Source organism: Pteropus alecto, unplaced genomic scaffold (assembly GCF_000325575.1).
Source record: "Pteropus alecto unplaced genomic scaffold, ASM32557v1 scaffold5, whole genome shotgun sequence".
NCBI classification, from domain to species: Eukaryota; Metazoa; Chordata; class Mammalia; order Chiroptera; family Pteropodidae; genus Pteropus; species Pteropus alecto.
Window position 1 is genome coordinate 6,740,759 of NW_006441953.1, and position 15,621 is coordinate 6,756,379.

The window sequence follows — 15,621 nt, forward strand, 5'->3', positions numbered from 1 at the left end:
GAAAGAGTCAGGAAAATGGGGTTTCTGCTCTCTATTCATATGTATTCTCTCTCTCTGGTCCAGTTTAGTTTTTCATTCTAGTCCCCTAATGGCAAATGAGTATGAACATGAACTTGGGTGAAGGTGGAAGGTACAAAATAACTAACATATTTTACCTTGAAATTTATTAAAAAATATAGCATTTTAGTACACAATAATATAAAATAAGAATCCTAGCCCCCACTTTCAAGTATTGTTAATGCCCTAGAAGAATCCTTTCTTTTTATCTCCTGCACCCATGTGTGAACTCCCAAGAACACACATCCTCAGCTTAAGAAGTCTGACTTAAGGGAGATCAGTCGACACAACATAGTCTAGCTCTGCTATCTTTTTAATAAGTTTGTGTGTGTTGGCCTGCTGATCTACTCATCCTTGGGAAGTTTCTTCTGTATACATTATCTATACATATTTGAAATCTAAAACACATTCCCGCTATATACTGGAGATTGTCAATCATCGCATTCAATAAGAAGCAAAATCTTTGGTGACGTTATAGTCAAAACACATTTAGAAATGTACGACCTGGTACTAAACAGTACAAAGTAGAAAGACAAGTTGGAATCAAAACCCAAAAATTGAGCCAAACTGAAATTAGAGTAGTCCAAGTTAAGATTCCTACATGCAGCAAATAAAATGAATAAACATAAAATTGGTAATTTACCCATCATTGGATATACACATTATTTCTCAGATGTCTAGCACCAATATGTTTAGAATTTACATGGAAAATGTTCTTGACCCTGCATTATTTGACCCAATTTGTTCCCTGGACAATGTTCTCACTTCTCTTTCAGTCTAGAGCTGCAGATCCACTGTTCTCATGCCATAAAGACTGTGATATGATCTAAATCTTGCAAATGAGTGGAGTTTAAACCTCTGTTGTCCAATACAGTACCACTAACCACATGTGGCTATTGAGAACTAGAAATGTGGACAGTTTCGGGATGTAAGTGTAAAATACAATTTTGAAGATTTAGTAAGAAAAGAAAAGAATGTAAAATATCTCATTAATAATGGAATAGTATTAATCTTGAAATAGTAATTTAATGATGCTAAAATGACAGTTTTAGATACACTGGGTTAAATAAAATCTTTTTACTTTTTTAATGCGGTTCCTACAAAATTCAAATTTATATATGTAGCTTGTATTTGGGGCTTGTATTACATTTCTATTAAATGCCATTGATTAAAAACTATATAATGCTTCATTCAGAGCTGTGATGAACCAAAAGCCTTTAAAAGCAGAGAAGGAGCACCTTCAATATCAAGCAACTCAACGTACAGCAAGACTTCAAAAGGAAGGCTCCACTGTGTGCAGAGTTAAAACCTACCACAGAACTTGGCTGAGACAGGGCAGTGTGTGTGGGGTCGAGTGCACAGGAAAGCTCAGAGCAGAGGGGTCAGAGAAAGCAGGGCCTTGTGAGTGAGGTGGCACATCCACAGGAGCCTCTGTGCAGCCTATGCAGTCGGCCTCTAGTGATCTCCTAATTCATCTCCTTGCCACCCATCTGCCCCCAGCATTTTCCTAAAAACAAGTCAGGCATATAGCTCCTTTGCTCAGTTCTCTCCAAGATTGCCCCACTGCACTCAGAATAACAACCAAAATCTTTGCAAGGGTGCTTACATGGTCTGGCCCTGCTGCTTCTGACAACCCCTTCTGCTGCCTCCATCTTACTCACTCCAGCTACACTGACCTCTTCACTTCAAGATGCTAACCAGGAGCCTGCCCAGGGCCTTTGCACTTGGGTTTCTCGATATGGCCCACCTTCCTTCATATACCCATGGATTTACTCTCTCCCCTCCTTCAGCCTTGGCTCAAATGTCTCCTTATTTACAGGGAGACATCCCCACCACTGCCAGCATTCCCTATGCCCATTGCTTTTATTTTCTCTATGCACCAATTACCACCAAAGGCATAATTTTTGTTTCTTTTTGTTTGTTTGTTTCCCCCATTAGGATTGCTATATTTGGGAAATAAAAATATAAGATACCCAGTTAAATTTGAATTTCAGAAAACAATTTAATATTAAATGGAATATAGGCATATTAAAAATTATGGGTTGTTTATCTGAATTTTGAATTTAATTGGGCACTCTATATTTTATTTGGTGACTCTATCCCCCCCAGTACCACTAGAATAGAAATTTTGTCTATTTTGTTCACTATTCTTTCCATAGTGCCTAGAAACTGTTTCATACGCATAATAATTGTTTAGGACATACATGTTGAAGGAATGGGTGAATGTAGGAGAAGCAAATTCATTAAACCCACATGAAGATGTGAAGCCCTTACAGATCTTTCTCTACTCGGAAACTGGAAAAGACCTATAACTGTGGTGGCAAGAGGTGGCTCTCAGCCACGGCAGGACCCAGAAAAAAGATGCGAGAGATGCTAACCCGGCAGTGACACCTCCAAGTCATGCAGGTCCATCTGAGATGTTAGGATTGAAGAAGAGAGGAAGAGCATTAAGTAAGAGTAAAGGGTGGGAGTGAGTGTGGGGAGAAGTCCTATGAGGGTGGGATGCCCAGGATGATCTTCCCAGGAAAGCTCCTCGGCCTCGCCCCGGGACTCTGGCAGGACAAGCGTGGCTGCCTAGAAGGACCAATGGTTCCAATAATTCTGCCTGGGGTACAGAGACTGGCTCATTATAAATTTTTCTATCTATTTGGTCATCTCCCCTCTTCCATCTGCTCCTTCCCTCACTCCATGTGCCTCAGGTGAAGCATGAGTAGTAGCCAGGGCAATGCTGGTTAGATAAATTATCACATTATCTAAAGTTCCCAAAAGGCCCTTTCAGAATTTACCTAGGTGTCACCATTTGCCTCATGAACTCATGCTAACATCTGCTTTTTTCTAAGTAGAAGCACTCACAAAATAGAGAAATATTTTAGTCAAAGGAAACCAAGCTAGTCATTCCTACCAGATTAAGAAACACATTCAGAGAGGGAAGTAACTTCTCCAGAGGTAAATAAATGAAAAGAAGCAGATGTGAGATTAGAATCTAGGTCTTCCAATTCCCCACCTTCTATTGTGTTCCTTCTATTGAAGCAATTTGGGTAAAACAAACAAACAAACAAACAAACAAACAAACGAAAACCCCTCATTCATTTTTGTTATGTTTCTTTTCTCTTTAATTTTAGCGTAAGATAGGGAAGTGGCTTCAGGAGGCCTCCAGTCTGATGTCATGTTTTCCACTTCTGGTCCTGGGACACAGGACCAAACCAATTCAAATGCGTCAGTCAGTTCTTTACCTTCTGCCTCAAGGATCCCACTCTGCCCAGGTCTTTTGTGAGTTCAGGACTGAAGACCTGGTGTTCTGAGAAGGTGTCACATCACATCACGGAGCGTGCAGCCTTTCTTCATCTCCCAGGCTTCTCCTTTCTCCCCTTCCCATCTCACCTTTCTTCCTCTTTCTCTCCTTCCCAGACCATCCTGGGAAATCAGCTTCGCTCTCTCTTATGTGGAACAATTCAGTCTTTTGGGGTTTTTTGGCAGCCTATAGCACCTGGTCTTCCTAGGGTCTCCCATCCAAGTACTAACCAGGCCTGACTCTACTTAGCTTCCGAGATCAGATGGGATCAGGCACATTCAGGGTGGCATGGCCATAGATACAATTCAGTTGTTTTGAAGAAGCTTCTACTTGCATACTTAATCCCTAATTCTTTTTCTGTTTCTTTCCTGGAGGCAGAGAAGGCTTTGCAACACGGTGAAAGAAAAACCAGAAACCACTTAGCCTGGGTGGTTAGGTCTGGTTATGCCTCAGAGCTCTGTCATCCCTGTAGGTGGCTTTGTCTTGTTTCTCTAATCAGCAAACTGCCTCCCTAAAATCAGAATCTCTTTCTCACACTGGTAATGTGAACATAGAAAAGTAGACAGGTCTATTAGCCAAGAACTTAATAAAAATATTCCATTTCAGATAACATACTTAAATGGGTCTTAAACTGATTAAATAACTAAACTTAGTAGTCAAGCCTTCATTATGCTCTTCTAAAAAAAGTACAAAAGTCTAAAAATGTAAAATAAGAAAATATGATAGTTATATCAGTATTACTGTATGGACTATTTCAGAAATAAGTCTGCTTGTCAGTACTTCTTATTTTAGTTTTCTGTACTGTTAACATAGACAGAAATGTACAAAAAATAATTTGAACAAAGAAATTCAAATGCAAAGAAATAGCTAAGAATTTAGGGGTTACAGAAAATAGCTAAGTTTATTTGGGTGAAATTTACACAAATGAGAAGAATTTTCTGCCTCGAGTATACCCCTAAAATTTGAAGGTCTGGGCTGGAATACATGTGGATGACTCCCACTCTACTACACAATGCTAATGTCCCCCCTTCTTCCCAGCCCCAGTTCTACTGTTCCCCAAGAAGAGCTTTGGGGGTTGTGCGTGAACACCACAGCCTGCAAGCTCTGCCCACAGATTCCCAGCATAGCTGCTCCAAGGCTTCTCACAAGTTTAGGGGCACACACCCCAGCTGTGTGGTCCATCCTTGGGAATAGGGACCTGGAGACGAGGCCAGTACAGGCACTGGAAGCAAACTCAGTACAGCGAGGCAGACACTCTTGTGTCCTGGGTACCTGAAATACGATCTAGAAGTAGGGAGACTGGGCTTCAAGTAGGCATGTGTCCTTGGCTTTGTGGGCTCCTCACCCTGTGGGGAGGGTCACAGCACCAGAGGAACAAGGGAGGCTAGACAAAGAATACCGCTCGCCCGGGTCTAAGGGAAACACTACCCAGTATTTCCTTTCTAAATAAGTCATGAAAAGTGCAAAAGCGAGCAAAAACCAGCCAGAGAGCATGGTGTCACAAAGGGTACTCTTTTTTGCATACAAAAAAAAAAATTGTTCTCTGTGCATACTTTTATGGGAGAAAAAAAAGATTAAGAGGGAAGATATGTTTCAGGCAAACAAAATGTCAAACTAGATGAAGGGGGTTATATGAAGTGGAAGCGTTCACTAGACGTGGGATAAGCCACATACAACACAGCAGTTCAGCTCCCTGTGTCATACGAATCTCTTCTAAATTAGACAGTGAGTATTTATTGCAACTGGGGCTGATAGCAAAAAATGACAGTGGCAGTAGCTAATCGGTACCTGACCTTCTCTTAGCAAGGAGTGAGGAGAGGCTGCGGCCCATGTGTGTTCAGTTACAAAGGGGCCCAAAATGTTTGTTTGGGGAGACACTCACTCACTTTCTGGAGGTAGACAGGAAAATATGAAGCCCCAGGAGTGACTGGCAGCCGCCAAAGAACCAAGAAAGCAGGACCTGGGATGAAGGTGGCTACGTGGAAACAGGGTGAAGAGAGGAAAGAACCTGCATTCTTAGTGATGTGATTTAGTTGTCAGAAGCCAAGTCTGCACTTGTGCTGGACTTTCAAGTCCCGTGGCCAATAAACACCTTCATTTTAAAAACTGCTCATGTTAAACTTTCTATGATTTGCAACATAACTCACCCTTGATAATATATCGATGTTTAAGTTAAAAAACCTGCTAATTTCTCCTTTTCTGATGTATGGTTCTTAATAATAAATCTACATATAGCTTGAATGATAAATTATTCTTTTCTCCTGGGAAGACAATGTGCCTAATTATTAATGGAAATGTTAAATGGTTATGTCCAGCTAGAAAAATTCTAAAAATCAGTGAAGAAAAGTAGAAAGAGATAACCGTTCTTATTAACATTCACTTACACACCTCTAGGTTTCTGAGTCATGGAGTTATTAATGTCTTATATAATAACATATTTGAAAAAACAGTTACATTGATTAATTCCTTTATTTTTTCTGATTAAACTTTGAGGTAAATACTATAATCTTCATTTGACAAATGAAGACACGATGGCTCAGAGAAGGTAAATAACTTGTCCAAGGTCATACACATACTGAAGAGCAGAGCTGAGACATTCTTAATTTAAAATCCTCACTCTTAAGTCTGGGGGCCGACTGCCTGACTTTGAAGCTGAGCTCTACCACAAATACCTGAGTGACCCTGGGCAAAGCAGTTGTCCTTCCTGTGCTTCAGTTTCCTCACTAATAAAATGGAGGTAATACTGTGGCCACCTCATAGAACTGCTGTGAGTGAGTGAGTGAGCTAATTCACATACAAACAATTAGGATGGTGACTGATGCAAATAAATGCAGTATGATTATCCTCTTCATCGGGCAGAGAAGACAGAGTATCTTGAAAGAAATTTAATTCCTCATAAATTAACCCCTGATTAACAGATGCTGTTTCACAGTTGGATAATGGTTACTGTCCCCTTGGCAATACGGCCGAGTATCAAATGGATGGACCCGGGTAGATGTTAATTTTTTATGATTGTCACAGTAAGTTATTTCATGGCAGCCTGATTTTTAAATCAAATTTCAAAATCAAGAGTATTGTTTAGAGGTCAGATCTACTGATACAAGCACAGGATTTGTGGCTTATATTGACTTAATATTTAAATGGTCAGAAACTTGGAGAAAAGGTAGTCTGTGATGAATACAAAAACCCTCTAGAGATTGGTAACATGGTGTTTTAGAAACAGAATTCTAAGACCAAGGTTGTCTGGAATTTAATTTGTAATTTGTAATTTAATTTAATTTGTGACACAGTGATAATTTCTCTTCCCCTTGCCAAATCCTGTTCATCTTTTACGTCTCCCCTAAAGTCTCCTCTTCATAAAAGCATTCCTTGACGCTTTGCTCAAGGCCAGGCTGCCCCGTGCTTCTCCTCCACAGTACCCAACCGCACTGTAATTCATTAGTTTTAGTATAAATATTCATCCAATGAGGCTGGAACCTCCATAAGGGCAGAGACATCTTACTGCCAGTGCTCAGATGGTGCCTGGCACTTAGTAGTTAGGACTAAATGGATGAATGAAGAAATTGATAAGTGAATCAACGGACACGTTTAAGGGAAGTTTTTAAAAAAGCTTCTGAAATTTAATCAGATCTAGTAAGTCAGTATTTTTGTGATCCCTTCTATAATATATAGTGTCTTTTCAATTAAAATGGAAAATAAATGGACTCAATGTTATAATCCATTCAGACACATTTGCTTTGTTGTTTGTTTTATGAACAAGCTGTGAGCTGCTTCCTTTCCTCTCATCCTCCTTATTCCATCCATCCCATTCCCACAATTTTTTATTCTCCCTTCTCCCAATATTTTCATTTAGTAGAATAATTGGTATCAATTTTATAGTAACATGGCTAAGTAAAGTCAGGAAGAAAATGGTTTAAAAAAATCTTACTATCATTGTTTTATTTCAAGTCAGTATTAAATTGCCTCTTTCAACTAATTTTTTTTTACTCTCTAAAAGAACTTAAATTACATAAAGAATAGAAATGTCGTTTATCCCACTTAAGTAAAATTGAGTGAAAAGTCTCTTTAAGATTAAACTTGTATATAAAAATGCCTCAAAACGTATAAATCACACTCAAGGATGAAGTGATTCGATGATCTGAATATCCTGTAATAGATGAAAATGATAATGTTTCTTTAAAACAAAAGAATGCATTCTATTATTATACATAGTTACTAGAGAAAAAACAGTCGTGCATTCTTAATATTCTAATGTACACAATCACTAAATTTTAAAAATAGAAAAATTAATAAAAATAAGTTAATTCTCAACTTTAGCCTACAAAAGTACCAAATTGCTGTAAGATACTTTTCCTGAACTATTAATTAATCTGGAATCACTTCATTTACTCTAAACATCTTTACTTAAAGTTTAAAACCAAAATATGTTGGGTAATAGATCACTGGGCAAATTCAACTGCAGGAAAATTTCAAGCTAACTAACCAGAAATCAAACAGAACTGTAACACATTCAAATCTTTCAGAAATTTGATTCAGACTGTTTAATGACAGAGTCAAGGAAGCCAAAGAAGAGTGTATTTAGTGGTTATAGTACGTAAATCAAGAATAACAAGTGAGTTCATTGCAGAGCCCACTGTACAGACTTGAATAAATAGCTTGACCTTTGGAAGTCTGAGAGCTTCAATTTATCTGCTCTCTGAATATACTTACAATAAAAATGCCATTAGAAGTATGCTGTGAAGATGAATGTCAGTGAAAACTGTAAGACCCGTGAATAAGAGATAAAAAAGAACTCTAAATACCATAACTATAAACTAATTAAAATTTAATGTGACTTAAACATCACATAGTTATCTAGGATAGATTCATAGATAATACACTAATAGCAATTTTTTATTTATATTATATTTCAAAGTCTTAAACATAAATTTTAGAAAACACTTAAAAAATACATGAAACAAGATCAACTGATATTTATCTTTTGCTTTGGAAACAATCTCCATGACTCTAGGGTCTCAGAAAAATTCTGGCTTGTTTAGACAAAATAATTTGTTTTCAATCCTGAAAATCTTTAACATTATCTTCATAGTAATGAAGAGACAAGGATGCGAACCAAGAGATTCACAAATTAGACTTCTAATGTATCCTATTCTCCCCAGACCTCCTCTTCTATGGCATTTACACAGGGCTGGGCATTGATTGCCATTCAAATAAACTGCCATTATCATGAGTTATTCTTATAGATGCCAATTAATGTGAAAATGTGGCAAGAGTAGAAAAAGATAGGGTTATAATAACACCTATTAAGGGTTGAAATTGAAAAAATTCTGACTCTCTCTCCCTCCTTCCCTCTCTCTATATGTGATATTCATTTATTTTGTCAAAGGATGCTTCAGTTTTTTAAAAAAAACCTACTACAGATTTTTTTAAAAGCCAATACTTCTCCAGTATATTTGAGAATTAGGATTTAATTGACAAATTCCAGATAGACATGAGAGAGAGGGTGGGGGTGGGGGAGAGAGAGAGAGAGAGAGAGAGAGAGAGAGAGAGAATGAATCATGGAGCACAAAAAATGTTAATTATATATTTTCCAACAAGATCTATTCATGAGAATTACAAAAATTTTTGTGTTCAATACAGTTAGCCAGATAAGAAGAGGGCAGCACTTTATAATTTTAGGTAAGACAGCATTAAATCTGCCCTAACTGCTTCAGCAGTTAGAAATTTAATTTAGGAATAAATTCAAATTATGAAAACAACAGCGTTCAGAACTGGGAACAGAGAATGCTAGAAGCTGGTTGAATTGGAAATTAGATATGGAAGACTTTTTTGTAGATGCACAGTTTCACTTAGGGACTTAGAAATAAATTAGTATAGCACCGTCTCTCTGGGGCCTCAGAAAAATTCACTGTACAAAGGAAGCCACTTGACCCAGAGAGGAAAAAGGCCTTTCAAAGGCTGCACGTGAGGTGGAAGAGCACAGAGCATCCCCAGTCCAGGGCAGTGCCTCTACATCACCCCCTGCTGGTTGGTGGCTGAGCCTTCAGATAATCCGAGACATGTCTCTCTCTTTCCACTACCTGCAGTGCTTACATCCCCACCACCTGGTATGGGCATGAGGTGAGTGGAGAGCCAAGGGACAGAGAAACATTTTATATTTATATGTTACATATTTATATTTTGTATATTAAACGTTTTATTCAGTTTTTTTTTTAAATTTTATTTTGTTAGTTTCAAGTATACAGTGCATCGGTTAGACATTTAAATAGTTTATAAAATGATCCCCCTAAGTGCTCTTTCTCTCCCCTGGCCCTCCACCTCACCATGACATTAGTGCTGACCGCATTCCCTATGCCGTGCTCCCTATCTCCCTGACCATCTATCAACCACTAATTCGTACTTCTTTAACCTTTCACCCCATTCTCCCAGCCCCCCAACTCCCCTCCCTCTGGCCGTCACCAGACTGTCCTCTATATTTGTTTATGTATAATTTTGCATATTCATTTCTCTCTTTGTCATGAAGTCAACTGGCTTCTACTCCCTACTTGAGAGTAACTGTAAGCCTGGGGCTCATTTGCTAAAACTGCTTAAGTGTGGTAATACTACCATAAATACTTGATAACATTTATTGAGCATCTGTTACATCATGTTCACTTTAAGATGTTATCTAGTTAATACTGCAAAGTCTCAATTCATATCTTCCACTCGAGTCTTAGAAATGGTAAATAACTTTCCCAGTAGAGGACAGGGACATGAAGCATTCTCTCTCTGACTGCAGAGTCCATGTGTTTCCTCTGTCCTACTCAGCCTTCTGCTTTTCACAGAAGGGTACTTAGTAGCCCATTGTAGACTGTGATACTAGAAAGAGATAGATTAGAGTTTAATGCCATGTTACTGCTTATTCAAGTCTTTTTTCCTAATATCATATGAAGAACTGAAAAACCATTATGAAAATAAGAAATGCTCAGATTAGCAATCAAGGTGACTAAAACGTAAAGAAAAGTAGTAAAAAAATGTAAAGTGTAAAAAAAAAATTATCACTATGTTTATTGGCCAAAGCCAATGACCAATTTTGTTAATCTGAATAGATGGAAAATGTTCTAGTAGGAAAAAAAACAAAATATTTCTTAAAGTAGTTTACTTTTCTTTATCTTTTATAGGAGAAAAGTAGTTTTATTTTCTAGTTGTTATCTGCCATATTTCTGATGGCTTAGAAATTATATTCTTCCTTGACCACTGTCTGAAAACTATTTTCTAAGTATTAAATGTATGTCTTTAGAAAAAGTAAAATTGTAATGTGGAAAAAATGTTTTTTCAAAACAGTTTAAGTACACTGAGTTACCTTTAAAAATTATGTCATTGTAAGCTTTCTTCATAGAAAAATTCTAGAGATCTGAGAATTATTGCATATGCTTTAAGTATAGAACTATTACTCTACTTCCAACTTTGTTTTTACTGTCTAAATGATCTGCTATTTCAGGGAAGGGGACTCATTTTTTGTACTTTATTTTCCAAAAGATGATATACCAAATATTACAAATGTTATATCATGACTAGATTAACAGACATTCCACACACAAAGCTTTAAGTTAAGTTCTATGGAGTAGGAAAAACAAATTTAAACTAAATTTTGTTCATACTTTCATAAAAGTGTGAAGTCATTTAGCTTCTCCTGTTTTACAGAACACTATTTAAAATGCCACAAAGATGTATAACAAGACATAAAACTGCAAATATTAACTGTCTATTTCCTTGAAATATAATTTAAACTTGGTGACTAGGACAAGAAAATGTCACATTCCTTTCTCTTGCTAAGGAAATTGCATATTTCCTTTGTAAAAGTAAAAAATATTCAGTCTTCATAAGCATATATGTGACAGTTTCAAAGTTGTTTTGTTTCAGGTTAAAGGTTTCTATAAATTTCATGACTGTCTCAAAGTTGAAAAAAAGAAACAAAGAAGAAAAAGGAAAACACTGACCTTAGGTGTACAAATTTTGTTTGTCACCAATGTTAAAAATGTTTATGCTATATTCATATTTTGTCCTTTCTAAATATTACCCTGAGTTATGTAATTTTCAAAATCATCTTCAAAGGAATACGTTTTCAAATTTGAGCTTATGTTTCCCTCCGTGATCTGCAATGTTCTAAACAGAAAGTTAATCTTCTCTCTTTATCAGGATTTGTGAAACAAACATATGCATTTTACTAAATGGAAAACAGAGCTGGGGCATGGGCAGTTCACTACTGGTGATGCGCAGTTTGGTTGGTAGACTAAAAGACACCATGAGCCTTGGCTGAGAACGTTAATTTCACTTGGGAATTGAGTAATTCTGGAAACAGAGGACTTCTTTTAAGATGTAGATCGATCAAATTTCCAGAATTTCACTAAAATGAAATGGAGGGAAAGTTTAATAGTAACATCAAACACTGTCATAGGGCTTTTCGTCTATTGATTCATTTAATCCTCACCTTGACCTTATTAAGTAGAAATTGTTATCGTCTTCCTTTTACAGATGAGGAAACCAAAGCCAGAGAATTCAAAGACTTTGCCAAAATTCACACTATCTCATGCTCTTAGCCACTCAGTAAATTTTACTGTGCTTGTTTGTGTCTTATTAAATAAGAGAAGAAAAGACGGATAAGATGAAGAAGGTCATGAGGAAGTTTATTCTGTCTGTGAGGGTGGGGCTCCATATGATTTCAGAATTCAATCCAGAGTGCACAGATTTAAAATCCTCTGGGACAAGCTGGTGGGTCACAGGATTTCACAGAGCCCACCCTAAACCTCTGAGGGAGACAGGAAGGTCCCTAGCTCGGCTCCCTGGCTCCTAGTTCACTGGCCCACCTAGCAGTTTTATTAGCTACTACCACAGCTTTCCTGGTCTCTGGAGAGGTTGCAGATTCAAGAACCAGTCAGGACCATTGGGGAGCACAGAACACCACACTTACCTGTGGGATGAATCTAGATGTATGCTTTTTCCAACTACTGTGTGATCAGGATAAAAGTACACATGTACATAGATATCTCTATGTAGAGATGTGAGGGTTTTTTTTTTTTTCCACTTTATTCTCCACCCCCCATTATTAACAGCACAGTAAAAATGTACTACCAGATTTGGGAAGTCTATTTAACTCCCAATTTTGCATAACAATAAAAGGAGCTTGCTCTGGATTCAGAAGATTCCAATAGATTTCCTCTGTAAGAATAACTTTTGTTGAAAAAAATAATACATATTGCTTTTGCCATGACAAGAATAAGCTAGAGTCCATTTTGTTTATCACGATATATGTTAAATAGCATTTTCCCTACTCCACACATATTTATGAGAAAAATATAGTTGTATCTCTTACATAACTTATCAAAATAAAAAATTTTCTAAGGATTTCTGACTAATGCATCTTTAAAAATTAAACTAATTTGATCATTTGCACCATAATTTCCCTATATTACAAAAGTATGTGTAGAGTTTTTATAAGCACATAACTTATTACTAACATCACTGACTGGAATACTTTTGCAATTTTAATGATCTCCGAATGATCAAAAATACTATATTATAGAACTCACCTTTTGCCCATTCATCCCTGGAATTCCAGGTGCTCCAATAGAACCCTAAGGAGACATAACTAAATTAAATCGATATCATACTCACAAATATTTCAATTCTCGGCTTATATTGCATTAGTTATGTCAGCCATAACTTTACTTTGCTAAAACATATCTGGGAGGCTATGTTTTTCAGATCTTATCTACTGTGTTCAAACATAGGATAATAAGCATCAACTTCTCCCAGAAACTATGGAGTTAAATTTAACCATTTCTAAATATTCACTTACCTGTAATTTGATTTTAAATAAAGTTACATTATAAATTGAGACCCATGGCTATCACAAGGCCACATGGCTCTAAATTTGGGTGCTTTTAGGAAATAAACAGTTCCATCTGGAAAAAGCCTGGCAATAGCAGTAACTCTTAAATTTCATGAGTTTAAATACCATAAAAAAGGTAATTAAAATAACAATCACTTGTTCAACAATTAGTAAAATAAGGGACCCATGTTGTAAACTCAAATCTGTTGTATTTGCAGCATTTCTCCCCCACTCCCAACTTTTAGAAAGTTCTTTTAAGCTGCATGAGTGTGAATATGTCTTGCAAAGTAGACTAGAAAAGATGTTACAATTCTTAAACACTGACGAAGAATAATACAACTTCTGAATATAAAATATTAGGGGGGTGTGTGTGTGCACACATGCACTTAACACATACGCACAGGTACACTGGGGTGAATACCAATGATTGGACATAGGTGGGGTGAACTGAGAATAAGAAAGCTAATTATTACCTGTGGAAATCTATGACATTTAATTGGACAGAGTAACATCAACAAATGTTTTTAAATGGTGATGTTATTTCCCTCCATACACCTACCTCCCTCTTAGCCTCTGGAAAAACCATTTTTAAAGAAAATGTGCTTATTCTTTGCCTAGCACTAGAAAATAGCTTTTTCTCAGTAGATGCATGATATTAAATTTCTGAATAATAATGGGGAAAAATTTTAAAGAAGTTATAAACCGAAAATTGCTCTAAAAAATAAGGTCTATTAAAAATATAGTCACTATAGGCAAAATAAATGGAGATGGCAAGTTCCTTAGTGCTTTCAGTGATTGAACTGAGTGGGTCATTAGAGGGCTTCCCAAAACCTGAGGCAGTAATTTTATCCTGGTTGCATGTGGATTAGAGTAGCTTTACAATTTCACACTATGCTTAATAGAGACATTACTGGAAGGACAAAGTGTTCCTATACACAAATTGTCTCACAACTCATTGGCTTTTATTTGGTTTGTAGGATTATGTTTCAACAGATGTCACATGCCCAATGCTTGGGGATAAAAAGTCTCTATCTTTGATGGATTCCAAAGATAAAGATAATCACTTTCCCACCTGTTGTAATGCAATTGTTTTCTTTAGTTTTCTGCAGGTTAAATATCCTTTCCCCCACCTCGTGGAGTGGGAGGTGTAATGAGGAACGGGGATTTAGTGATATTTTGTTGGCAAAGGGCCATCTACCTGTTATTGATATATTTATTACTGCACTATTGATGTAATTTTAGAAGTTTTAGAGCCTATCAGAATATAATGATCAGTTCTGATGACTCTGGATAATGTTAAATGACAATCAGGAAGTCACTTTTCAGATTACCTCAGCAAAGAAAGACACTGGTGGGCCACTCAAATACAGTTACCAATCAACAAGTATGTACTTTGTTCTGGTCAGTTCCATGATCATTTGGCAATCAAATATTTGAGCGAGGCCATGCATTCAATTTGCAATGTCGTATGACCCTTCACATTCTAAGTTTTGTCACATTTGCCAATATTTGAATTAAAAATTCAATAACCTACATGTTTGGCAGACAGCTTAAAAAGAGTCTGCTCTGGATTCATTGGATTTTCTATAATGGAGTCAATTAGAAATCTAATAGCTCATATTATATGATTGTATTTTTAGAAAGCAGACTACACAACCCAGACTGGTTCAGCATGGTTTACAGTAGCTAATGACATTCACTGCTCATGCTTAGCCATTAGGCCATGGGAGCATAATTACTTTTACGATATTGTTTATACGCTACCTTTTGTCCTGGAGGCCCCAGAGGACCCTAAAAAAAAAAAAAAAATCAATTCAATTAACATGATACTGTGACCATTTAAACTTAAATACCAATGGTAAAACTGTGCTATTCTATAAGGTTCTCTTTGCTGTGCTGAAATATGCTCATGTTTTTACATCAAAAAAAATGAAAATTTTCTGTTGGAAGTACATAAGAGATCTTTTCTTCTCGTTCTCTTTTGAAGGACAATAAGCATATGCAGTAGGAGCTTGATTTTTCTCCTTTATAAAAAGAATCTTTGTTATCCCAATGCATCTGTTTCTTCAAATACCTGCAAATCTACTGCACCAGTCTCATTTAGGAAGCTCAAGATGTTGTAGCTAGAAGCAGTTACAATGCAATGCAGTTCTCCAGTAAACAAACAGACACATGATATGACTTCTGCATCTTCAATACTTCAGTAAGCAAATTTGCAAAGGAAATAATTGAATAGCATTACAAATAAACGTGTTTTATTCTATTCTTCCTCTTATGAAATGTGGTCAATTGACCTGCACAAAAATCTGTTTTCAAACTAAGGGATGACAAGGTCCATTGTGGCGCATAGTGTGCACCAGAAAAGAGAACAAAAGACACAGTAGGCTGTTGCATAAACTGT

General features: G+C 36.7%; 1 protein-coding gene and 1 pseudogene across 2 annotated transcripts in view; both read right to left on the reverse strand.

Moving 5' to 3' along the window:
* COL25A1 (collagen type XXV alpha 1 chain) overlaps nucleotides 1–15,621 on the reverse strand; it is a 404,747-nt gene that overhangs the window by 78,858 nt on the left and 310,268 nt on the right. For both annotated transcript variants that reach the window (XM_006918911.1, XM_015594880.1), the window contains exons 11-12: nucleotides 14,985–15,011; nucleotides 12,919–12,963 (exon numbers count right to left, since the gene is read on the reverse strand). In XM_006918911.1, the coding sequence (XP_006918973.1) occupies nucleotides 12,919–12,963; nucleotides 14,985–15,011 (72 nt within the window). The remainder of the gene's footprint in view (nucleotides 1–12,918; nucleotides 12,964–14,984; nucleotides 15,012–15,621) is intronic.
* Nucleotides 3,533–3,649, reverse strand: LOC112485580 (annotated as a pseudogene).